This window comes from Myodes glareolus, chromosome 10 (assembly GCF_982192425.1).
Source record: "Myodes glareolus chromosome 10, mMyoGla1.1, whole genome shotgun sequence".
Classification (NCBI taxonomy): domain Eukaryota; kingdom Metazoa; phylum Chordata; class Mammalia; order Rodentia; family Cricetidae; genus Myodes; species Myodes glareolus.
The window spans coordinates 66,934,900-66,962,884 of NC_142035.1; the positions used below are offsets into that span (position 1 = coordinate 66,934,900).

Here is a 27,985-nt window from a genome sequence, read left to right on the forward strand (position 1 = left end):
GGAACTGGACTTATGGAAGGCTATGAACCTACATGTGGGGTATCTTCATGAACAAGTGCTCTTTACTATTGAGCAATCTCTTCAGCCCTATTTAAAAAATTGATAGATATTTGAGTAAATCCATTGTTGTTATTCACTGTTTTGAACTTTGTATGTAAATTTATGTCCATAATTATAGAGATTTTTCTTTTCCTTAAAATAAATATTTAATAAGTAGACCTTGCCTCTCAGATTATATTATTAATTTAGTGCACATCTAGGGTTGTTTACTATTAATTTATGAATTAATATTTACTTATAGTCAGAATTTAATCACAATAAAGAATCAATTATTTTTTAAATAGCTTAGCAATGCTATAATAGTTCCATTTCTGCTTCACTATTTCTCCTTAGCATCATGATACGAATTTCAAAATCTTTCAGTTTCACTGGTCAAAACAAATGGTTCTCTAGAGAAAATGTCCCTGAGCCACAAGCTCCTTCTAAACTATATGTTTGCAGTATTTCTTGGTCATCGGCCTCTTGAGATATGCATAACTAGTTTGATATTTTACTATGGCAGGATATTATTAGACACTTTATGTTAGGGGAGCATTGGATTTCTGAGTCTGTAAAGATGCTGCTCTTTTCAAGCAGGTAAAATGGATTTATATAGAAAACTTTAAATTGAATAGAGTGGTTTTTATTTATATACACAATGCCTTTGTTGGAATTGCTCTGAACATGGTCATATCATAAAGTTCATGAGGGAGCCAAACCAGAGCAGATAGCATCCAAGAAAAAGAACTGAGCATGATTTTAGAATCATTATAAAAATAATTAATGTCTTATTGGTAAAGGATAACAGAGTTTTTGAGATAGAGACACTTTATCTGGGGATCTAGAAAACAATGCAAACAACAAGCAACTTTATAATATTTTTGATTAATCATAGGTTATAGTTAATTATTTTGTTCTCTGATGATTATGTAAACAGCTTTAACTTTTACCACTTATTAAATAAGCGAAATTTAATGATACATAAAAATAAAAGCCACAAAGATTATATGATCTTTATTAGCTTTCAAGAGTGATTGATACAAACTGGTTGTCATATAAAATACAATTAAATTATCTAGGAACTTGTCAAATGTGCTCAAGGGAAACATCATGTACATCTGGGCAGAAATAAGATTTGTCATGGAAATAAAAAGAATCAACACTGAAAAAGTACTTCTTAATGCAATTTCACTTTGAAACGAGATATGGACAATTTCAAGACAATATATCAATCTGCCAAGAGTTGAAATTACGTTTCTTGTTTTATTCATAATTACTAGTTATTTAAATTTTATTTTTGAATTGTTAGTTGGTTAAGGAGGAGTTGACTTTGACAGATCATCATGAGATGAGAAAGAGAACTGGAATAATAAAGAAGGTATTAGTAAAAGAATTGAGTTTCTTTAATCTTTTGGGTAACTTTCTTTTATGCATATACCTACATATTTTAAGAGATATAAAATTATTTATATTTATCATAATAAGTAAAATAAAGGCGTTTTTGAGTTAAAGGTGTGACCCTGGTTTTTCTTATATTTAAAGATGGTTTGCAACCATTTGAAAGCTAAAAATATAAAATGTTTGAACTAGGAAGTTAATGAACTTTCAGTGCTTGTAGATAGAGGAGGGAAATAAGGATGGTGATGGTTCACATGACCACTGACAAACCTTGTCGGTGTCTATCCAATTAATTCAAATCTTTATTCAGAAATAATTATCAAATTTGCCTTTATGCAAATTAAATGTCTGGATATCTGCGTAGAAAGATCCCTGAAATTGGTGTAAATCAAGGAAAACAAACCTACAACACAAGGAAAAGCAACATCCTACCCTCACATTTGAATCTAGAAGCCTCTTAAAGACTTTTCCTCTTGACTGTGATTTACAATTTGACTTTGCCTAGTGGTTTTAAATATTTAACATCAAATTTGATTAGTTTCTATATTTTTGGATATTTGAATATGTTTCAGACTTACATCACATTCTAACTTCAAACTCATCATTTTAAATACTAATTCTTGTTTAGATGATGGGAATTGGCAATATGAAAGACAGATCAATTCTCAACTGACAAATACTCAGAACTAATTCCAAGAACTTTAGCACTTGTGAAATACTTTGGACTTTTGCATAGTTTTTTATTTCTGAAGATGTGGACCAAAAGCAATGCAAATCATGTTTCATAAAATATTGTACTTGGTGTAAAGGCAATACTTTTCCTTTCCTTTTCATGGATGTATACATTTCAAGCTATGTAGCTCTTTTCAAATTTTAATTTCTTTATCTTTTTTCTTTTTCACCTCTCTTCTTTTCCCCAAAGCTCCTTCCATTTTTCATCTCATATTTTCTGTCACTTCTGGATTCTGCCCAGTCTGTTTACCTCTATTCTTTATATTTTCATTTGGCACTTAATAATTCAAATGCATCTTCTTCTGTTCTTCAGCAAATGTCTATTTGTTTCTATTTTATCTGTTGTAATGCTGCTTTGAGATACTCTGAAAAGAGTACATTCTCATTCCATCCCTTTATGGAGTTGGTGTCTAGTTTATGAGAACTTTATTAATGAATTAAATCAGTAGTAAGCACTATTATTATCACATGAAACAGTGTTCCACGAGTGTAAATAAATTAAATTTATAATTGAAAGTTTATATTTTTACCAATTAAACAATTTGAATAGTATAACATATCATTGGATAAAAGAAATATATTTTGAAGTATGTATATTTGATTTAGCTTTGATGTCCTATTTCTACTGATAATATTTTTTTCATTCATTATTTTTTCAAATGTGCTGGGTGCTAACAAAGGTAAATGAAAGAATATTAATGATATTTAATATTTAGTATAAAATATATACACAAAGAATTCTTTTTTATTTATTTTTATTGAGCTAAACATTTTTCTCTGCTCCCCTTCCTTACTTTTTCCTTCCCTTCAACCCTCTCCTATGGTCCCCATGCTCCAAATTTATTCAGGAGATCTTGTCTTTTTCCATTTCCCATATAGATTAGTTCCATGTATGTCTCTCTTAGGGTCTGCATTGTTGTCTAGGTTTTCTGGAATTGTGATTTGTAGGGTGGTTTTCTTTGCTTTATGTCTAAAACCTACTTATAAGTGAGTACTTGTTATAATTGTCTTTCTGGGTCTGGGTTCCCTCACTCAATATGATGTTTTCTAGTTTCATTATTTATCTCCAAATTTCAGGATCTCACATTTTTTTTTTATATCTTTGTAGTACTCCATTGTGTAAATGTACCACATTTTCCTTATCCATTCTTCAGTCAAGGAGCATTTAGGTTGTTTCTAGGTTCTAGTTATGGCAAACAGTGCTGCTATGAACATACTTGAACGCGTCCTTGTGGCACGATTGAGCATCTTTTGGATATATACCTGAAAATGGTATTATTGGGTCTTGAGGAAGGTTGTTTCCTAATTTTTTTGAGAAATCACCACACTGACATCCAAAGGGGCTGAGCCAGCTTGCATTCCCACCAGCAATGCTTCACTGAATATAAGTAGATCTGCAACATAGTGTGAAAAACCCTTGTATTAAAGGTTGAATGAAATACTTTCTATGACATCATGGTACTTTTGAGTTTGCAGTAATGGACTGCATAATTTAGGGCAGTGATTATCGCTGACTCCTAGGATTTTATTAGAATACAAATCCAGATATTTAAATTGGCCATAGAGTTAAATTCAAGGATAAATTTCTAAACACCTGCCATTTCTGTGTCTAACATGATAAAAGGTGGGAACTGACAGTTCACTGAGTTACGCTGTTCTGTGGGTCATGTTCTACTTCATAAGAACATTTCTGTACAACTTATGGAAAGAGGTGTGCTATTAAATTCAGAAGCATTACATAGAAAAGAACAATCAGACATAAGAACCACTTCCTTCTCTTTGTGGTCACCTTTTAAAAATCTATAGGCATATTTTTTCCTTATTAATTTTAGTAAGTTTTAATTAACAAATATTATATATGTACATATTATGCGGCATTTCAATTAAGTAGTTACAAAACAAAATAAATAAATTAGGCTAATTAGCATATGTATCACCTCATACACTTGCTTATTGGAGGTAAAATAATTTGAAGTTCTATTCTTAGTTTTTTTCTACAGCAAGAAATACGTTTTTTATTAACTATAGTTAGCATAATGCATAATTAATCCTCCCAAACTAATGATCCCGTCTTATTGTTTGCATCTTTTGATCAACATATTCTTTTTCTATCTCCACAATCCATGTTGTTTACTGTATCCCTCATAATTATATTTTCTGCTTCTATGACTATGACTTCAGATTTTATGTTTCAATGAGACCTTGAATATTTTTCTTCCTTTCTTCTTATTTCCCTTAGCATAACTTCTTCCAACTTCATAAACATTATTACAAAACACAGAATTCTCTTTTTAAATGTTGAAGAATATTCTTCTAAACAGTTTATTTTATATACTTGTTTCTTGCAAATTATTTTGAAATGAAAATTGAAAGATAATTATTCATTATGATTACTTAATTCTCTCTCTCTCTCTCACACACACATATATATATACCCAAAAGTAATGTGCTAGATTCTGCCAGATGCTAAGTTCTACTCTTTTTTTCTCTCTTGTTTTTATCTATTATTTTCTTCTTTCCAGTTCCCAGCAGCTATCAATTGCTAATAGCTGGGCACAGGACTTCATGACAACTTCCTGGTTCTTTTTTCTATGTTGAAGTTTTGTATGGCTTGAGCTTGTGTGGGTCTTGTGCATGGTGTCACAACCTTTGTGAATGTGAGCACATACATATGTGCAAATGCCCTTCTATTTCAGGAAAGCGTGGTTTTCTTGTTTGCCACTTCTAGATTTTGAAATTGTCCTGCCCTGTCTTGTGCAACAATTCTTGAGCCTTAGGAGGAGGGGTATAAGACAGATACCTTTTTTAAGGCTGAGAATTCCCCAGAATCTTATTCTCTTTACGTTGGTCAGATATGGATCTCTTTGTTAACTGTCATTTACTGTAAAACTTAGCTGATCTGAAGAGGGTTGGGAGATGCATTAGTCTATGAGTACAACAATAAGTCATTATGTCGATTTGACTGTGTAATTGCAGTAGTTTACCTGTTCAAACTTGTGACCTTTCTAGTCACTAGTTCTTAGCCCTGTTTTAATTTGGGAAAATCAACCTAAGATTCACATGGAAACTTCACCCTCACTGGTAGCTTTTACAGTGCTGGAAGGGGCTATGCATACTACTGGAGGAGGAAAGTAGTCATCAAACTTTATCCTAAATTATCCTAATTTACAGCTTCTCTCAATTCCCCTTTAGGTAGTTCTGACAAAGCCAATGGAAAGAGTGAATTGTTCTGCGTCATCAGAGTTTGTGTTCCTGGGACTCACCAACTCCTGGGATGTCCAACTGCTGCTCTTTGTATTCTCCTCAGTGTTGTATCTGGCAAGCATGATGGGAAACTGCCTCATAGTTTTCACTGTGGCCTCTGACCATCACTTACATTCCCCTATGTACTTTCTTTTGTCCATCCTCTCTTTAGTTGATGTAGGTATTTCTTCTGCCACTTCACCCAAGATGATTTATGACTTATTTAAAAAACACAAAGTCATCTCCTTTAGAGGCTGTGTCACTCAAATCTTCTTCATCCATGCCATTGGTGGAGTGGAGATGGTGCTGCTCATTGCCATGGCCTTTGATAGATATGTGGCCATATGTAAGCCTCTCCACTATCTGACCTTGATGAGCCCCAAGATGTGCATCTTCTTTTTGATTACTGCCTTGGTAGTTGGCCCTGTGCACTCTGTGATACAACTGGCTTTCATAGTAAATTTACCTCTCTGTGGTCCTAATATATTGGACAGCTTCTACTGTGACCTTCCCCAATTCATCAAACTTGCTTGCGTGGACACATACAGACTGGAATTACTGGTCTCAGTCAATAGTGGATTCATGTCTGTGTGTTCCTTCATCATTCTGATCATTTCTTATATTGTCATCATATTTACTGTACAGAAACACTCTTCAAGTGGTTCTGCAAAGGCCCTGTCTACACTTTCAGCTCACGTGACTGTGGTGGTCTTATTCTTTGGTCCTGCCATACTTTTCTACACATGGCCTTCTTCCTCTGCACACCTGGATAAGTTTCTGGCCCTGTTTGATGCAGTTGTCACTCCCTTTTTGAACCCTGTGATCTACACATTGAGAAATCAAGAAGTGAAGATGGCAATAAGGAGAATATTCAGACAGCTAATAGGCTATAGACAAATCTCCTGAATAACTACATTGTAAACAGTCTTAATTGACCATGGAAATTCATTATTGGTCAACCTCTGAGGAAAACATTTTTTTGAATATGTTTCTATGTTTATGCATATATGTATATATTTTGTCTGATACTTATAAGGAAAGGGAAATTTCTTCCAAATACAAATACATATATTTATAGTGAAATGATTATATTAAACAGAAGCCTTAGTTCTTAAGGATTAACACTTATTTGAAATAAATTTTTATTCATATAGAATAGGAAATCCTTCTTTAATACTTTCAAAGCATGGAAAATCTTATTTAGGCTAGAAAAAACTCTCTAGACAAAATTGGTTGCAGTTTTGTCTATATTTCATGTAATATTTATATAGGCTCATTGGATCAAGTAATTTTCTACGTCTTTACCTTTCACACATTCTTTTACAATTTTTGGAAATTTCCAAGTATTGAATGGAAGTTAGAAATTCCAGAGGACCCATGTGGGTCTAAAATGTCAGTAGAGGCCATGTATGTTGTATGGAATAGCAGGAATAAGCCAAGGAACACTGCTGACTTTTTCTGCCTGAGGACCAGTTATTCAAAATCATTCAATTTCTATTCTCCTTTCTTCCATATTCTCCCTTTTCTTGTAAAGATCATAATTTTGTTTCTAAGAACTGCAAGCATACATATGGTATTTATATAATTTCCACCTTTCCCTCCTTTCTTTGTAGTTTCTCCTATGTCCTTCTCCCATCTGTCCCAAATTCATGATTGTTTCTTTTAGTATTGCTGTGTGTACACATACAGACATATAATTATCTGACCCCTCTTAGATTTGCAAATATGCACTTGTGTTTATGGCTAACAACATGGGATTGGATACTTTATCAGGATGTCATCCCTGGTGAATACTTATCCATTCTTTCCTAGAATCCTTTCATTACCTATAGCAGAATGGCAATACTAGTTTCTCCTCTAGAGCCTATGCTGTCTACAGCTATGGATAGCTGCCTATGTTTATAGCACCAACATTATAGCTGCCAAGGTTGAATTTTAACCTTCTGTATGTTGTAAAATTCCCAAAGAATCAATAAAATATGTTGAAGAAAAAATAGAAATAAAAATAAGGTAAAAATGGCCTGACATGACATTATGAGACAAAGAACCTCCAATGAGTGAATTGAATTTGTTTTCTTCTGGCCCTCTTGTGTTGGCCATGCAATCTACCTTTAAGTGTAGTTTGTTTCCCTAAGACTCCCTTGGAGAAAAATAAAATTTCACTTGCAAATGGTTGTCAGTTGGTTATGCATCATGGATAAGGTCACGTGTTTACTTCTCCTTTCTGATCTAGGACTCCACCTGGCTAAGATCAGTGCAGACCCTGTAAATGCTGCATCAGTCTTGGTGTGTCATATGACCTTTGATAATGTTTATTTAGAGGGCCTTGTTTTCTTGGTATCCTCCTTTCCCTTTTATCCTGCTTGCCTCCTCCCTTAGTTGCTCTGTTTCTTCCTCTTCTAATATGGATAACAGCTAGCCAATCTGGGGCAAGTATTAAATCCAAGATGAGTCTGTGTGTTTCAAGGTCTCTCACTATCCATGTATTTTCTGGCTATGTCTTGTATTTGTTCTCTGCAGGAGGAAGCTTCTCTTGTTAAGTTGTGAAATTCTTAAGTAAGATGCCAATACTAATACACAAGAAAAAATGACAGTTTGAGGAGGTTCCGTGGAGACCCTTAAACCACCAAGACTTGTGATAGGACTGAAGGTCACTCTGAAAACTGGTAGCAGGACCCCATTGCTGAGGTCAGCTTTCACACAACTCATTGAAGATAGAGAGATTGAGCTGGTGTAGGCTTGGTGCCTCAATCCTATGTTCTAGTCTCTTTGGCATGAGAAGGTACTCACAGGCTACAGGAAGTGAAACTCGGACACCAATCCATCCACAAAACCATTCAACCTATAATCTGTTCTGCCAAAAAGCTGTGATGGGGCAATGGTGGCACAGAACTCCCGTTTGGCTACACTTGAGGCCCACAGCATGAGAGGTAGCTCATGGCTTACTCTGCCTGGATGGCCTGGAACTGGAGACTGGGCAGCCCAGAGGCTTACAGTAGAACCAAACAAGACTGTTGAAAAACCCAATGAAATAATTCCTAATGATATTTATACTCGTAGATTGCTGCCTTGTCTAGTTGAAAGCAGAGAGGCTTCTTCCAGCAGCCGATGAGAGGTGATGCAGAGACCCATATGCAGAGAGTCTAAATTGAAGGTCTCCTTTCGGTTCCTCCTCTTGGAGATTTGAGACCTCCATGAAAGAGGGGGAGGAATGCCTGTTGGAGTCAGAGGTGTGTTGGAGAACACCAGAAAATCACTCATTTAACCAATTAATTAAACCAATTAAGCAGGACTCACATGGGCTCACAGAGACTGAAATAGCAAGCACAGGGCATGGGTGGGTCTACACCAGGTATTCTCCATACATGTTTTAGTTGTTATCTTGGTGTTTTATGGGACACCTAACAGAGGAAGTGGGTATGACTCTTACTCTTTTGACTGCTATTTAGAGTATTTTCCTCCCTTTGTGTTGCTTTGTCCAACCTCCATTTGAAGGTTTTCACCTTGTCTTCTTGTATCTTGTTTTGTTATGTTTGGTTGTCATCTCTACGAGGCCTGCTGTTTTCTGAAGAGGAAAATGAATGGCTGTGGATCTGAAAAAGAGAGAGATGAGGTATAGGGGAGCTAGCAGGAGTCAAGGTAGGGAAAACAGAGATTGGAATGTGTTGTATGATAGAATAGTCTATTTTTAATAAAAATCATGTCTCATTATCAAGTATGAGGTGGAAAAGTTAGATACACATGTTTAGAAAAATAAAGTTGACATTTTGGCTCATCTTGTGGAATAAAGAATAACTCAGAATTGATTTAAAAAATCTCAATATGAGACCTTAATCTCTGAAACAGTGGTGGAATTCCTGGAACAATGGCTTCAATGTGTAAGTAGCGCCTAAACTTTCTGAATAAGACTTTAATAGTTCATGAAAATGTAAATTTTGACAAATCATATTGCATAAAATTGCAAAGTCTATGCTGTAAGTGAAATTTCAAAATAGTCATCCTACAGAAAGAGAGACAGTCTGCTTCAGCTATCCATTTAAATCATATTCAATTCCTGCATACACAAACAACAAAAAAATCAATCACCAAACATATCCATAATTCAGTCAATAAATGGGCTAGTTAACTGAACAAAGAGTTATTAAAATAATAAATTGGCCAATAAATGCATGAAAAAATGGTAAACATATTATACAGAAGGGAAGTGAAAACTCAAAACTACATAGATTCCACCTCAGCCCAGTCAGAATGACTATCTTTAGAAAAATGACAACAAATATTGATGAGAATATAGGAATAAAAACCAATATAACATAACTTAGTTCCTATGAAATTCAACATGTCAGGTCCTTGAAATATTAAAGAATAGCAATGATACACTCTAGTTATAACATTTTGAACATGTACCTATTCAAACAATATCAGTTTTCTGTAGAGATATTGCTATTCCAACATTTTTTTGCACCATTATTTACAACACCCAACTGTGGGCTTAGCCAAGGTGCATGAGTAGATAAATTCATAAAGAAAATGTGAAATCTATAAAAAGTCCAGTATTGCTGGGCGATGGTGGCGCACGCCTTTAATTCCAGCACTTGGGAGGCAGAGGCAGGCGGATCTCTGTGAGTTCGAGGCCAGCCTGGTCTACAAGAGCTAGTTCCAGGACAGGCACCAAAAACTACAGAGAAACCTCGTCTCAAAAATCAAAACAAAACAAAACAAAGTCCAGTATTATTCAGTTGTATGTAAAAGAAGTAAAAGTTACATCATTTTCAGGAAAATTGAGGTTTCTACAGCTTATCTTGTTAAGTGAAATAAGCTAGATGCAGGAAGGCATATTTTACTTGACCCTTCCTATATGTGGGACTTAGAGGAATAAAAGACATGAAAACACAAAATAGTGTGAGGAAATTAAACAATATTAGAGAGGGTGAATATGATTACAGTTCATTATTTTAATGCGTAAAAATGGCTTTGTCAACATCTTTACTTTGGTTCATTGAATATGATAATGGAAACAAATAAACTCAATATTATCTGCTATGAAATAAAGACATACAAAAGTGAATCTGCATATGTGTCAATATTTTAATTCACCAAGTAATTGTGAAGTACTTATCAAGTGCCTGACATTTCTCCTACATATTTAAGATATTTCATTGTCAAAATATAAAAATGCACAATTTTGGCACTTATGTTTGAATTGAGCTAAAAAGTAAGAAGCAAGATGAAAATGTGTGCAGCAATATAATTGAACAAATAGAGGCATACCTGGAACTTCAGAAGAGATGTGAGGATGCAGTAGAGTTTCACTTTTAGGTAAATCATTGATAGATTTCTGGATAGGTGCCATACTATAAAATTATAGTGTAGCTGAGTAAATCAGTACATAGTTGTTTCAGAAAAAACAAGAGAAAAGAAGACTTTTCCAATTAGTACAAATACACAAAATTCCCATTGATTTTAAGAACTGGAAAAGAGGAACCATAACTTTGTTTTTGTGTATAAACAAGAGTAGTAAGATTATATTACAGGAGGGAAATGGCAAACAAATTTTATAGAACACTCTATACCATTGTAAAATATTAGCTTCTATTCTGTAAAAGGGTAAACATTTCTAAGCAGTGAGGTGACATACTAACTTGAAAAGTTTTATCTTTCACTGTCGTGGTTAGAATAGTATTGAAGAATGTACTGCAAACATTTGAAACTGCTGCTGGAACTCCTTCAGTCAATAGCCTTTAAAGATACCAGCCCACTTTGGGCGTGGTTTTATATAATATAAATGCAGATGATAAGCATACACGGACCTCTTGGCTGCTGGATTCTGTTCCAGTTTCCAGCGCATGCAGAGGACTGCAGATCACTACTCTTTCTGTGAATTTATCTCCAGATAAATAAACCTTTGTTATACTCCATTTCATACTATTGTGGAACTCTTTTGTATGAAAACAAATTGGTGCTCACTGTCTGGGAAATGGATCTACATAAGACCTAAAGAAGCTTAAGGAAAAAAGGGCTTCTAGATAAGACCCACAAAATGGGAGCCAAACACAGCTACTTGGTAGCTATATGTTTTTCAGATAGGCTCTGTATGCTGAATGCAAGCAGTGGCTTAGCTTCTTTAAAACTCAGCTTCCTGGTTCATGCTGGTATCACAGACTGGTTCTGGCTCTTTCAGGAGGTCCCATTATGGAACATTTAAATGGGGTTTGTGAACAGAGTGCTACAAGTTTCTTAATGGCAACATAGACCCACTGCATCCCTGAACTGGGGTGGATAGTGTGGCTTGCAAAGCTGGAGGTGAACATACCTCCTCTATGTTGGTCTAGGTGGATTCAAAAGGCAAAGCAGCTTTAGTTCCAGCCATGCTGCTTAGCATTTTAAGAGGTGCTTCTGGTCAGAAAATGATTACAGATACGCAATAAAGACAGATTCAGACTTATAAGACCTTTATCAGACTCACAGTATTTTTAAAAAATGTACATAGGCTTTGGAGAGAGAAGAAAAAGAGTGTAGACAGTTATAAAAAATAAATAATTTTGAAAAAATAAAACAAGTCTTTAAAGAGACAGTAAAAGTAATATAAAAGAGTAAGAGTTATAGATTAAAGGAGTAAAGAAAAATAAGCCATGTAAAGATGGAATATACACAGAGAGTATGGATTATATATATATCTGATTGTGCTTTTGTGAAATATTTTTATCACAGGGAGACATTTGATTCTGGGGCCTGCTAAGCTAAACCAACATAAATATTTTAAAGGTATCTTGACTTCAAAATTTGAGTCTAAGAATATGTTACTTTGGAAAAGAGGTTCTGGTTTTATTTCCACAAAGGATGAGAACCTGTGGATTCCTCTTAGGCTAATGTGGTTTGATGGAACAAGACCCTCCAAAAGGTCTCTGTGAACCCCTAAAAATACTTTGCCAACAACAGCAGGAAGCAGCTTGGAGAAAACTATACCCACATTCCCAAAATAATTCTTTATAATCACTTATTTTTTATTTTAAAAGGTTTGGTTATAAGTGATTAATAGTCACAGTCAATTTCTAAAAAGAAAGAAAGAAAAAATAAATAAATAAGGGAGATATGATACATAGAAATGAATACTATACATTGATATGGACTTTGGTCCATTGATCAAATTTGAGGTTGATTTACTACACTGTGTCTATGTATTTCTGCTCTTGTTCAAAGTATTATGTTTGTGCAGCTCATTTAATAATGCAATGTATAGTTAATAGATTAATAGATAGTCATCTGTAATAATCAAACACTGTAGTCATGTTAGTTAGGTTTTCTAGATGTATAGAGATATATTTCCGATAGAAAGGTAATCTTCAAACACTTCAGAGAACTTTAGAATATGGCATTTAAATAACTTAGAGTTCTGATGACATGCTACACAATTGCTCCTGACAATACTGATCTATCCCAAGGGAATGCTGGGCATTGAAGACACCCTTTAGAGCTTATTTTCTTTTTAGCAAAATTGGCCTTTGGACCAGAACTACTGCTGCCTCAACCACTGATAAAATGCATGGTGTCCAAACTGGACAAGCAAGATGCAAACAAAAAGATTGCAAAACCTTGCCAAGACAGGGTAAGATAGTTTTTCAAAATTTCCTGCCTCTTAAAATGGTGTGTCAATTACTCTAGGCCTTAGTCAAAGTTGGTTGCTTCAATATTACAAATGAGATTTTGGGTGATTGCCAGGTAGCCAGTTATCTCTGTCATTTCTTGCATCTTTTGAATGTTGTTTGATTCCACTTCCTATTTACTAAAGTAAAATTATTTCCCGTCTCTTATCATTGATGGGATTGAAGACTAGTTTAGCAATTAGTTATTGAAGCTAGTAATAGTTTCTTTCCTCTCATGAATTAGCCAAGCCATTTTTAGACTCCTTAGGACAGGATAGCTATTGAAATATTTAGCATTTTTTTTTTGGTTTGATGTTGTTCATGCTGGTTGTAATTCTAATTTTTATATCTGTTGTTGCCTCTGTTTCCCCCTGGACAATTTATTTGATAATTTTGTATTAGGCTTAGAACTCTTTTATTTAGACAAAAGAGGGTGGTGCTGTGGAAGCTCCTTCAACCAATAGCCATTAAGATACCTGCCCACTTTAGGCATGTTTTCATGTACTATAAATGCAGACAAAAAACATCAACCATCAAGAATGTCTTATGTAGTGCTTCCCAGACAACAGTACATCTTTTTTCTTCCTTTCTTCCTTCATTCTTTCCTTCTTTCTTTCTTTTTTTGAAAGCACGTTTAACAAATAGTGTTGACATAACTGAACCTGCTGTAGAAGAATGAAAATAGATCTATATCTATCACTATGTCCAAATGGATTAAAGACCTCAATTTAAACCTGACCACACTGAACCTTATAGAAGAGAAAGTGGGAAATAGTCCACAACACATGGGCACAGGAGACTATTTCCTATGTAGAACCCCAGTAGCACAGATAATAGGAGCAGCAATGAATAAATGAGACCTCCTGAAACTGAGAACTTCTGTAATACAAAGGACAACGTCATTAAGACAAAAGACAACCTACTGAATGGGAGAAGATCATAACCAATCCCACATCAGACAAATGCCTGATTTCCACAATATATAAAAAACTCAAGAAACTATACATTAAAATTCTAATTAACCCAATTAAAAAATGGGGTACTGAACTGAGCATAGAATTCTCAACAGAAGAAGTTCGAATGGCCAAAAGACACATAAGGTCATGTTCAACCTCCTTAGCAATCAGGGTAATGCAAATCAAAACAACTTTGAGATACCATCTTACACCTGTCAGAATGGCTACAATCAAAAACACCAATGATAGCCTATGCTGGAGAGGATGTGGAGTAAGGGGAGCACTCATCCATTGTTGGTGGGAACACAAACTTGTACAACCACTTTGGCCACTGAGACAGTGTGGCGGTGTCTCAGGAAACTGGGAGTCAACCTACTTCAGGATTCAGCAATTCCACTATTGGGAATATACCCAAGAGATGCCCAGTCATACTACAAAAGCATTTCTTCAACTATGTTCGTAGCAGCACAATTTGTAATAGCCAGAACTTGGAAACAACCTAGGTGCTTCTCAATAGAAGAATGGATAAAGAAGGTGTGGCACATATAAACTTTAGAGTTCTATTCAGTGGTAAAAAACAATGACATCTTGAATTTTGCATGCAAATGGAAGAAAATAGAAAACACTTTACTGAATGAGATAACCCAGACCCAAAAAGATGAATATGGTATGTACTCATTCATTAGTGGATTCTAGCCATAAACAAAGGTCATTGAGCCTAAAGTTTATGATCCTAGAGAACCTAAATACTAAGGTGAACCCAAAGAAAAACATATATTTATCCTCCTGGATATTGGAAGTAGACAAGATCACCAGGCAAAAGTTGGGGGCACAGGGTTGGGGTGAGGGAAAGGGGAGATGGGGAGAGAAAAGGGAGAAGGGAAGGATGGGGAGAGCTTGGGGGAATGGAATGGTTAAGTTGGAGGAAGCGTGGATATGGGAGCAGGGAAGAAGATATTTTAACTAGGGGAGCTCTTTTAGGGTTGGCAAAGGTCTTGGCTTTAGGGGGGTTCCTCGGTGTCCAAGGGGATTTCCCCAGCTAGGTCCTTTTTTTTTTAAAGTAAATTTTATTAAATTATAAAAGTTTCCATTTCCGCCCCTCTTCCCAACACCCTCCCACTCCCCCCACTCCCCCTCCTCCTCCCTCTTCGTCCCTTAGGGCAGTCAGGGTTTCCTGCCCTGTGGGAAGTTCAAGTTCCTCCCCCCTCCCTCCAGGTCCAGGAAGGTGAGTGTCCAAACAGACTTGATCCCCAAAATCCAGTATATGCAGAGGAAACAGGTCCCAGTATCATAGTCAATGGCTTTTCAGAAAGACTTCAGGCCAACCACATTCAGAGAATCCGGCCAAATTCCGAGAATCTGGTTAGATCACTTCCTCGTTCAGTCCCAGTTCAACTGGCCTTGGTAAACTCTCATTAGATCCGTTCCATTGTATCAGTAGGTGATAGCATCCCTCGCAGTACTGATTTCGTTTTTCATGTTCTTCCTCCTTCTGTTCCTCATTTGGACCTCGGGGGGCTCAGTCCGGTGCTCCAATGTGGGTCTCCGACTGTATCGCCGTCCTTCGCCAGATGAAGGATCTATGGTGATAAGCAAAATATACATCAGTATGGTTATTGGCCACGGCCAATTCAGGCACCCTCTCCTCTGTCCAGAGAACAATCTGGGGGATCTCTCCTTGGACCTGGGATCCCATATATAATCAAGTCTCCTATAAACCCTAAAATGACTCCCTAAGTTGAAATATATTCTTCCCTGATCCCATATTCATCCTTCCTCCCTTCCCCCCCCATCCCAGGCCACCGAGCTTTCCCCATTCCTCCCCTACTCCCTTCTCTCTAACCCTCTCCCCTTCCATCAACCCTCCCACCCCACCATGCACCCGAGGTTACCTGGGACTCTTGTCTATTTCCTACCTCCTGGTGGATAGGTAAATAATCTTCATCAGGTTCATCTTCTTATTTAGCTTCTCTAGGATCACGAATATTAGGCTCAAAGACCTTTAATTATGGTTAGAATCCACTAATGAGTGAATACATACCGTGTTCCTCTTTTTGGGTCTGGCTTACCTCACTCAGTAAAGCGTTTTCTATTTCCATCCATTTGCATGCAAAATTCAAGATGTCATTGTTTTTTACTGCTGAGTAAAACTCTAATGTGTATATGTTCCACACCTTTTTTAACCATTCTTCTATTGAGGGGCACCTAGGCTGTTTCCAGGTTCTGGCTATTACAAATAGTGCAGCTATGAACATAGTTGAACAAATGCTTTTGTAGTATGTTAGGGAATCTTTAGGGCTTATTCCCAAGAGTGGAATTGCTGGGTCCTGAGGGAGGTTGACTCCCAGTTTCCTGAGAAACCGCCACACTGATTTCCACAGTGGCTGCACAAGTTTGCATTCCCACCAACAATGGATGAGTGTTCCCCTCACCCCACATCCTCTCCAGCATAGGCTATCATTGGTGTTTTTGACTTTAGCTATTCTGACAGGTGTAAGATGGTATCTCAAAGTGGTTTTGATTTGCATTTCCCTGATCGCTAAGGAGGTTGAGCATGACCTTAAGTGTCTTCTGGCCATTCGAAGTTCATCTGTTGTGAATTCTCTGTTAAGTTCAGTACCCCATTTTTTAATTGGGTTAATTAGAGTTTTAGTGCCTAGTTTCTTGAGTTCTTTGTATATTTTGGAGATCAGACCTTTGTCTGATGAGGGGTTGGTGAAGATCTTCTCCCAGTCAGAAGGCAGCCTTTTTGTCCTACTGACAGTGTCCTTTGCTTTACAGAAGCTTCTCAGTTTCAGTAGATCCCATTTATTCATTGTTTCTCTTATTGTCTGTGCTGCTGGGGTCCTACTTAGGAAGAGGCCTCCTGTGCCTATATCTTGTAGACTACTTCCCACTTTCTCTTCTATCAGGTTCAAAGTGGACGGATTAATGTTGATGTCTTTAATCCATTTGGACTTGATTTTTGTGCGTGGTGATAGATATGGATCTACTTTCATTTTTTTACAGGTTAACATCCAGTTATGCCAGCACCATTTGTTAAAGATGCTTTCCTTCTTCCATTGTATACCTTTAGCTCCCTTGTCGAAAATTAGGTGTTCATAAGTTTGTGGGTTAATATCTGGGTCTTCTATTCGATTCCATAGGTCGACTTCTCTGTTCTTATGCCAATACCAAGCTGTTTTCAATACTGTAGCTCTATAATAGAGTTTGAAGTCAGGGATGGTAATGCCTCCAGAAGTTCTTTTATTGTATAAGATTGTTTTAGCTGTCCTGGGTTTTTTGTTTTGCCATATAAACTTGATTATTGTTCTCTCAAGGTCTGTGAAGAAGTTTGATGGGATTTTGATGGGGATTGCATTGAATCTATAGATTGCTTTTGGTAGAATTGCCATTTTTACTATGTTGATTCTCCCAATCCAAGAGCAGGGGAGGTCTTTCCATTTTCTGGTATCCTCCTCAATTTCTTTCTTTAAAGACTTAAAGTTTTTGTCAAATAGGTCTTTCACTTCCTTGGTTAGAGTAACCCCAAGATATTTTATGCTATTTGTGGCTATCATGAAAGGTGATGTTTCTCTGATTTCCCTCTCTGCTTCTTTATCCTTTGTGTATAGGAGGGCCACTGATTTTTTGGAGTTGATCTTGTATCCTGCCACGTTACTAAAGGTGTTTATCAGCTGTAGGAGTTCTTTGGTATAGTTTTTGGGGTCACTTATGTAAACTATCATATCGTCAGCAAATAACGAAAGTTTGACTTCATCCTTTCCAATACGAATCCCCTTGATCTCTTTATGTTGTCTTATTGCTATTGCTAGAACTTCAAGCACTATATTGAAGAGGTATGGAGAGAGTGGACAGCCTTGTCGCGTTCCTGATTTTAGTGGAAAGGCTTTGAGTTTCTCTCCATTCAGTTTGATGTTAGCTGTCGGCTTGCTGTATATTGCTTTTATTATATTTAGGTATGATCCTTGTATCCCCAGTCTCTCCAACACCTTTATCATAAATGGGTGTTGAATTTTGTCAAATGCTTTTTCAGCATCTAGTGAGATGATCATATGGTTTTTTTCTTTCAGTTTATTTATATGATGGGTTACATTGATAGATTTGCGTATGTTGAACCAGCCCTGCATCTCTGGAATGAAGCCGACTTGATCATAATGGATAATTTTTCTAATGTACTCTTGGATACGGTTTGCCAGTATTTTATTGAGAATTTTCGCGTCGATGTTCATGAGTGAGATTGGCCTGTAATTCTCTTTCTTGGTTGTGTCTTTGTGTGGTTTTGGTATTAGGGTAACTGTAGCTTCATAAAAGGAGTTAGGCAATGACTCTTCTGTTTCTATATTGTGGAATACGTTAAGGAGTATAGGTATTAGCTCTTCCTGGAAGTTCTGGTAGAATTCTGCATTGAAACCATCTGGTCCTGGGCTTTTTTTGGTAGGGAGATTTTTGATAACAGCTTCTAATTCTTCGTGACTAACAGGTCTATTTAGATTGTTCACCTGTTCTTGGTTCAATTTTGGTATATGGTACTTATCTAAAAAAATGTCCATTTCTTTTACATTTTCCAACTTTGTGGCATATAAACTTTCGTAGTAAGATCTAATGATTCTCTGAATTTCCTCTGTGTCTGTGGTTATGTCCCCCTTTTCATTTCTGATCCTATTAATTTGCATGTTCTCTCTCTGCCGTTTGATTAGTTTGGATAGGGGTTTGTCAATCTTGTTGATTTTCTCCAAGAACCAGCTTTTTGATTCATTGATTCTTTGGATTGTTTTCTCTGTTTCTATTTTGTTGATTTCAGCCCTCAGTTTGATTATTTCCAGTCTTCTACTCCTCCTGGGTGAATCAGCTTCTTTTTTTTCTAGAGCTTTCAAATGTGCTGTTAAGTCTCCAATGTGTGCTTTCTCCGTTTTCTTTATTTGGGCACCTATTGCTATGAACTTTCCTCTTAGCACTGCTTTCATAGTTTCCCATAGGTTTGAGTATGTTGTGTCTTTGTTTTCATTAAATTCAAGGAAGTCTTTAATTTCTTTCTTAATTTCGTCCTTGACCCAGGGGTGATTTAGTAGTTGACTGTTCACTTCCATGAGTTTGTTGACTTCCTGGGGTTAGCATTGTTGTTGAATTCTAATTTTAATCCATGGTGATCTGACAAGACACAGGTGGTTACTAATATTTTTTTGTATCTGTGGAAGTTTGCTTTGTTACCGAGTATGTGGTCAATCTTCGAGAAGGTTCCATGAACTGCAGAGAAGAAGGTATATTCTTTCCTATTTGGGTGGAGTGTTCTATAGATGTCTGTTAAGTCCATTTGATTCAATACCTCCAATAAATCTCTTAATTCTCTGTTTGGTTTCTGTCTGATTGACCTGTCCATTGGTGAGAGAGGAGTGTTGAAGTCTCCTACTATTAGCGTGTGTGGTTTGATGACTGCCTTGAGTTCTAGAAGAGTTTCTTTTACATAAGTGGGCGCCTTTATATTAGGGGCATAGATATTCAGGATTGAGACTTCTTCCTGATGAGTTGTTCCTGTTATGAGTATGAAATGTCCATCTCCATCTCTTCTGATTGATTTTAGTTTGAAGTCGGTTTTGTTAGATATTAGAATGGCCACACCCGCTTGTTTCTTAGGTCTATTTGCTTGGAAAACCTTTTCCCAACCCTTTACTCTGAGTAGGTGTCTGTCTTTGTGGTTGAGGTGTGTTTCTTGTAAACAGCAGAATGTTGGATCCTGCTTTCGTATCCAATCTCTAAGTCTGTGTCTCTTTATAGGTGAATTGAGTCCATTGATATTAAGAGATATTAATGTCCAGTGGTTGTTGACTCGAGTCATTTTTTTTTTTTTGGGTAGTAGAGTGTATGTGTTTTCCTTCTTTGAGTTGTGCTAGTGAAGGGTCGCTAGATGTCTGAGTTATTGTAGTCAGTGTTGGCAATGTTGGATTCCTTGGGATGTAATTTTCCTTCTAATATTCTCTGTAAGGCTGGATTAGTAGTTACGTATTGTTTAAATTTGTTTTTATCCTGGAATATTTTGTTTTCTCCGTTGATAGTGAATGAAAGCTTGGCTGGGTATATTAATCTGGGTTTGCATCCATGGTCCCTTAGTTTCTGCATTACCTCTATCCAGGACCTTCTGGCTTTCATGGTTTCTATAGAGAAGTCTGGTGTAAGTCTGATAGGTTTGCCTTTATAGGTTACTTGACCTTTTTCCTTTGCAGCTCTTAATATCCTTTCTTTAATCTGAATGCTTTATGTTTTGATTATTATATGGCGAGTGGATGTTTTTTTCTGATCCAGTCTATTCGGTGTTCTGTATGCTTCTTGCACCTTCATAGGAATATCACTCTTTAGGATGGGAAAGTTTTCTTCTATAATTTTGTTGAATATATTTTCTGGACCTTTGGTCTGCAATTCTTCTCCTTCTTCTACTCCTATTATTCTTAGATTTGGTTTTTTTATTATGTCCCATATTTCCTGAATGTTTTGTGATGAGAATTTGTTGGATTTGCTGTTTTCTTTGGTCAGGGCATTTATTTTCTCTATGGTGTCTTCATAATCTGAGATTCGTTCTTCTATCTCTTGTATTCTATTGGTTATGCTTGTTCCTGAAGTCTCTGTTTGTTTACCTAGATTTTCCATATCCAGCCAGTCCTCGGTTTGTGTTTTCTTCACTGCCTCCATTTCAGTTTTCAATTCTTGAACTGATTCCATTACCTGTTTGATTGTTTTTTCTTGGTTTCCCAGGGTATCATTTACAAATTTACTTATTTCTTCAAACTTTTTGTTATATTTGTCTTCCATTTCTTTACTCATTTCTTCCATCTTTTTGTTATATTTCTCTTCTATTTCTTTAAGTGAGTTATTCATACCCTGTTTAAGAGACTCTATTGCTTTCATAATGACACTGTTTTCCACTTCTTCCGGTATAGGGTGTTCAAGTCCTTCTGTCATAAGATCGCTGGGATCTGGTGTTTTCGTGTTGTTTTTCAGATTGTTGGAGGAATTCTTGCCTTGGCGCCTGCCCATCTCTTCCTTCAGATACTCTCCAATGGCTCTTCCCTCCGCTGGGTCTTTTGCTACTGGATTAGTGCCCCTTGCTATCCAGGAATCACTTTGCCTGCAGCCTTAGCTTGCTGCAGGCAGGCTATTAGAACAAAGGGATTTCCGTCCCTTTGCACTCACCGCCTGTATGTCCCGCGGTGCCCACCCCGGCTGAGATGGAGGAATTTAAGTCCCGAAAAAGGGAGAGGGGAGGGTATGGGTTCCAGGCAGAAAGCTGGGATGGCGTAGCAGGAGAGAGGGATTAGCTGGGAGAAGGTGCCCCTTTGGAGTAGCCAGGGAGATAAGGATGGCGGGAATATTGTGTGTTCCCTAACCGGCCTTGTGTGGCGGTCAGGAACAATACACTTACCCCTCCACAGGATCAGAGCCCCTCGCTGGTCAGAGGTGCCCCTGCCTGCAGTCTTGGCTTGCTGCAGGCCAGCTATCAGAACAAAGGGACTCCAGTCCCTTTGCACTCACCTCCTGACCTGGCCCGCGGTGCCCACCCTGGCTGAGATGGAGGAATTTAAGCCCCGAAAAAAGGAGAGGGGAGGGTATGGGTTCCAGGCAGAAAGCTGGGATGGCGTTGCAGGAGAGAGGGATTAGCTGGGGAAGCTGCCCCTTTGGAGTAGTCAGGGAGATAAGGGTGGCGGGAATATTGTGTGTTCCCTAACCAGCCTTGTGTGTCGATCAGGAACAATACACTTACCCCTCCACAGGATCAGAGCCCCTCGCTGGTCAGAGGTGCCCCTGCCTGCAGTCTTGGCTTGCTGCAGGCCGGCTATCAGAACAAAAAAAAAGCCCAGCTAGGTCCTTGGGCAGCAGAGGAGAGGGTGCCTGAACTGGCCTTATCCCATAGCCACACTGATGAATATCTTGCATATCACCATAGAGCCTTCATCTGGCGGTGGATGGAGATAGAGACAGAGGCCCATATTGGAGAACTGGACTCAGCTCCTAAGGGCCAGACGAACAGTAGAAGGAGGGAGAACATGAACAAGGAAGTCAGGACTGCCTTGTGTCCACCCACGGAGACGGTGGGACTGATCTAATAGGAGTTTACCAAGGCCAGCTAAACTGGAACTGAATGAGCATGTGATCAAACTGGACTCTCTGAATGTGGCTGACAGTGAGGGCTGACTGTGAAGCCAATAATAATGACACCGGGTTTTGATTCTACTGCATATAATGGCTTTTTGGAAGCCTAGTCTGTTTGGATGTACACCTTCCTAGACCTGGAGGGAGTGGGCAGGGCATCCTGATTTCTCTTAGGACTGGAGAGGGAGGGGGAGTAGGGACTGGGGGGAGTGGGAGGGAAATGGGAAGATAGGAGGAGGTAGAAGTTTTTAATAAATAAATAAATAAATACATAAATATAAAAAAGTAAACCAAGGGTCTTTTAGTGCCAAGGAAAGCAAGCAAAGCCAATATACTGATGGCACAATAATTTCATGACTTAAAAGAATGATTAATTATCATTAACTTAATTTATATCTGGAAAAGAGAAATATGTAAAGGAAAGTTTTTAGTGGGATGATGTGGGTAGAATCCTGAGTGGAATATCTTTGTTAGAAAATAAAAGAAGAACAATGCAGAAAATGTAGAGACAAATCTTTTGAAGAATTGTTTTATGCAATTAACTTCAGCAGAATAGGAGATTTTACTATCGATTTTAGTAAGTGAATAGGCAAATCCTCATTGAAAACTGAGGGTACTGATGTAATAGTCAAGGAAACGTGGATGATATGAAAGAGAGAGAAGGACATGATAAATCAGGCACCGGGTTCTTATTTCCTTTTTGTTTGCAGTGACCAATGTGGTCTTTAATAAGAGAAGTTATGAGCTCATAAATGAGGCTTTCACTGTTATTTCCTCATAAATATTGAAAGATACTCTGAGACTTCATAGTTCATAAGGCTCATGGAATTCCTGAGACTTACATGGCATTCATGAGATCCTCATATACCTTGAGTTTATATTAGAGCTAATACATTGACCATATTTGGTGTTGTCCCCTGGTATAGCTGTAAATGGTTTGGGCAATGGGTTGGATTCCTGGTGGTCTCATCTCTTCTGAGTTTCTCAATTTCTAGAAACAACCACAATAAAACTTTGTTTACTAAGGTGACTTGGATGGAATCCTTTGGTATGTGAGTGGCTTCTCTTTCTGGGGTTAGTATATGCTTCCTTATGTGTTCTCAGGGAAAGTCATGTAACACTTGGACTCAGAGTAGGGACAGAAAATGAAAGATGTATCATGTGGGAATCTGTGGGGTGATGAACCACAAAGTGACCATCTTTCTCTAGAAGATATGTGTTGGTGTGCCACTTTCCTGTGGCTGAAGTTGCTTGATCTCTGCCATGGGTTATAAGACATTCAACTGGAAGTGAAATAGGCTCAAAGGAAAATGGCAATAGATGGAAGAATTACACGTATAGGACATACAAATATGAACTTTCACGTTAGTCTTTTGATTTTATAGATAAAGTAGGTGAAATTAAGAAAAACTTTATGGCATTGTTTTCTATGTTCTCTCAATTGAAAGCCATCCCCCAAAGGCCATCAATAACTTCTTGACCTCTATGGGTATCACAAAGGGAATAAATACATATCTGAAGATGCTATGGAATAATGCTCTTGTACACTGTAAAGATTTGTCACTTGTATTGATTTAGTAAAACACTTATTAACTAGCAGCCAAGCAGGAAGTATAGATGGGGTTACTGGACTAAGAGAATTCTAGAAGAGGAAAAGCAGAGATGCTGTTGCAAATCAGACACAAAGGAAGCAAGATGAGATTGCCTTACTGAATTAAGGTAACAAGCCGTGTGTCTAAGCATAGATAATCATTATGTGTTAATTTAAGTTGTAAGAATTAGTTAGTAGTAAGCCTGAACAGTAAGCTAGATAGATTATAGTTAATATGAGCCTCTATATGTTTATTTGACCAAATGGCTATGGGACTGTGTGGGACAGAAACTTTTTTTGAAAAAAAATGGGAGGATACTGATATGATAAGATATAAGGGTAGACTACTAAATCAACCTTGAAAAGAAATAAAGGGGATACAGAAATAAGATTAAAAGGTAGATTACTGAATATACTTTTAAACCAAAAAGCAACTACTAGTTTTAAGTATTTAAATATGAATGGGCTGAGTGAGGAAGTGATAAGGCTGGAGGAAACAGCAATTCAATCTCTCTTCAGCTGGAAGGTTGAGTAGGTAAGGTGGATGTGGTTTGGCTCTTTGGCTCTCTTATCTCTCAACACTGTCCACAATATCTGACTCCAGGTTTTTGTTATTAATATCTATTAGAACTCATGCTACATGAAGATTCAAAGCTATCATTCACAAATGAGAGAAAACATGTGACCTTTATTTTTCTGGTTCTGGATTACCTCACTCAGAACAGTCCATTTCCAATTTCATCCATTTACAAGGTAATATAATAATTTTATTTTTAATAGCTGGATAATATTTTACTGTGTATATATAGGACCTTTTAATTTCTATTAGTTGATCCTAGACTCTTCCTATTTCTTTTCTTTTCAAGGTGTTTTAGGACTTTATGTTCTACTTCCCAAACTGCACTATACTTAGACTATTAGTTTGATTTAACTAAGTGATGACATTAAACTTTGCAATAATATTTATCTATTTACTAATGAATAATAGCAGTGATTAATTAAAAAAAATTTAGATAGGGTCTCATTATTTAGCCGTGGATGTTCTGGAAATCACTCTGTAGATGAGGTTGACCTCGAACTCACAGAAATCTCCCTGCTTCTTCCTTCTGGACACGGAAATTAAAGCCAAATACCACCATGCCCAGCCATAATTGTTAATGTTTATATCCATGTAGGCTACTGATACCTAAACAACCCCAGTTTTTCTATAATCTCTTTACTCAGTATTATACTACGAGTTATAAAATTCTTTGGTCACCTAGGCCAAACCAAGTAAGTCTCCAGAGAAGGAATCCTGTAACCATTTGATCCTTCTAAATTGCCATGTTTTTGTAGTGTCTCTTGGTCAGTGCCTCTTGAGGTGTGTATAATTAGTTTTTTTTTTTATCTCCCTAATGGAAGATTCCATTAGGCGTTTTATGTGAAAGAAGACAAAGAAACCTGACTTTGCTCAGATGCTGTTGTTATTCAGGTAAAATGCAAGGATGGAAATAGACTTAAGAATGCTTGGGTGGTTTATTCTCAGATGTTGCTTTGTGCTTGGAATTACTGTGGACAAGAGTCACATCCTAAAGTGTTTGAGGAAGATGAGCATAGTGGAGAGCAGTCAGGAAAAGGAACTGAACAGCACAGGAGGATATCTGTTAAACATCAACTCAAGTATTGGCAAAGGCCAAGTAACTGACTGCCTATGAGCTAGAACCACATTGTAAATGGCCTTGAGAAGTCAAATAACCTTGTATTTTCTACTAAGCTTATGCCATAATTAATCATTATATACTCACTGATATTTGATTGAATGAATGATATCCTATGAACTGATAACAATGGAAAATATCAATAATAGGCATAAATAAAAAGCATAAATTTGTATATTTCTCTTCACTTTTAAAAATGGGTGACTATGAACTATTTACCTCCTATGAAACATTTGGTGAATAGTCTGTAAAACAGAAGCAAAGTTTTATAAGTTTCTGTTTCCTAGATTGGAAGAATTTTATAAATATCTGATCTAAAGAAAATTTTAACATGAGGCCAAAAGTCTCAATGCTAAAAACAAATATCCTGGTAGGATGCAATCTTTAAATCTTAAAATAAAATGGTACTTAAAATACCAGTTAAATTTATTTTTCTTGTTTTCATATTCCATTTATATTTATAATATTTGTATTCATTTGATTCTGTTCAGTGTTCATTCAGTGATCTGAAAGACTTAAAGAGGTATGAAGTGAGCCTTCACAAAAATATTTATTTGAAAAGAATACAGGGTTGCTTATATTTCCCAAACTATTAAATAAATTCAATGATGTTCTAAAATTAGGAGGGTCTAAATTTCCTTGGGTTCAAGGCTTTGAAACAATCTGCAAGTGAAAATACAAATAGATTCAACTGAGGGAGTAAAATTCCTAATTCAAAACGTTTTATGTCTAAGTTTTGTAAGCTTTACCATTTTTTTCTTCCCAATTTTATACCACCTTTTCAAATTTCATAGTTTCTTTTGGGTCTTTATTTTATTCTTGTTTATTTATTTCAACTTATTTTGAACTTTGAGAATAATTTTGTTAAAATTTTGTAAAAAAAATACCCCAGAGAGGGCAAAGTATAAGTCTCAGCAGCAGGAGAGAGGCAGAGAGAGAGAGAGAGAGAGAGAGAGAGAGAGAGAGAGAGAGAGAATTTCTGTGAGTTAAGTTAGCATGGATGTCAGACACATGGTGATGCTCTCTAAGAAATAACCAAAATGACCAAAGAACCTGGGGAGGCAAGCTTAGACAATGTGTATGGAAGGAGAAAGGTTAAAAGTAAACGCTAAAATTCATTTAATTTATCACTCCATAACTTTATGCAATTCTTTGCCTGTGTTTTCATATGATACAATTGTATATATTTTACGTGTTTTTCAATAATTCAACCACACTGTTTTCCATTTTCTTTTCTTATTCTTTTTCACTTTCATTCCTCTCTCTTATATTACATCCTGACTGCAATCAGTCTCCCCCCACAGCTCCTCTCTCCATCAGTTCAGTTCCTCCTCTTTTCCCTTCAAAAATAAGCAGGCCTCCTGGGCATATCCACTGAATGTAGCCTAACAAGATACAGTGAGACTGGGCACAAACCCTCATATCACAGCTGGATGTGGAAACCCAGTAGGAGGAAAAGCATCCCAAACACAGGTAAAATAGTGAAAGACACCACCCACTCCCACTGTTTTCACAGAGGATGAGACCCTGTGGATTTCTCCTAGACCAATATGGTATGATAGACCATGCCCTCCTGAAAGGTTGCTGTGAATACCCTCAAAAAATTACTTTGCTCAACTGCTGACTGAGATGAACCTACATCATGAAAGACCTGATTAACATGCACAAAAGGGGAGGATGGGGGATAGCTTGGGGGAATGGGATGGAGGGAGGAAGGAAGAATGGATGTGGGAGCAGGGAAGTATATATCTCAACTAAGGGAGCCATTTTAGGGTTTGCAAGAGACTTGATTCTAGAAGGGTTCCCAGGTCCAAGGAGAGGTCCCCATATTGTTCTTTTTAAATCTTTCCTATCTTTTCTTTTCTCTTCATTTTACCCTTACAATCTATACACTTCTATTTCTGTTTTGTACTATTGAGGATTAAGATTAGGGTCGTACATATGATAGCCAAATGCAAATTTATACTGCTACAAATCAAATCTGTCTTTAAACATTTGCCAACATTCCATCATTTTCTTTAGATGATGTATTAATTTATATTCTTATCATCAGTTTATTATGTTGCCCTTTTTTAAAATATTTATTTCTAAAAATTTTATGTGAATTTATGTCTATGAATTTGTTATGTGTGGATGGGTACCCATGGATGTCAGGCATTGAATCCTATAGACCTGGAGTTACAGGCAGTATTAACTTGCTTGATGTGAGTGCTGGTAACCAAGTTCTAGGGGAGATAGGAAGGTTTGTTAACTGTTGGAGTATCACTCCAGCCTCCTTAAATCCATGCAAACTTGTTATCTTTTCATTTTTTACTAAGTATCTTTTCACATGTGTCATGTCATAGATCACTCTAGTTTTAATTTACAATTCTATTATGGTTGCTTAAATTGAACTTTTATTCAGAGCTGTTTTATTTTAGGTTAGTTGTAATGTTTAGGTGAAAATAGATTTTCATAACTTGGAAGTTCTCCTATTCTATTAGTACAATTGGAATATGCAGTTTTTCCTATTTCCTCCTTCAGGTAGCCTTGCCATTCAAGCCA

At 36.8% G+C, this 27,985-nt stretch overlaps 1 protein-coding gene across 1 annotated transcript; it reads left to right on the plus strand.

Annotated features, from left to right (window-relative positions):
• The first annotated feature begins 5,361 nt into the window (after window positions 1–5,361).
• On the plus strand, window positions 5,362–6,318 carry LOC125416726 (olfactory receptor 4F15-like). The gene has a single exon (XM_087911439.1). The coding sequence runs from the start codon at window positions 5,380–5,382 to the stop codon at window positions 6,316–6,318; it is 939 nt and encodes a 312-aa protein (XP_087767565.1). The 5' UTR covers window positions 5,362–5,379.
• Window positions 6,319–27,985: the final 21,667 nt, after the last annotated feature.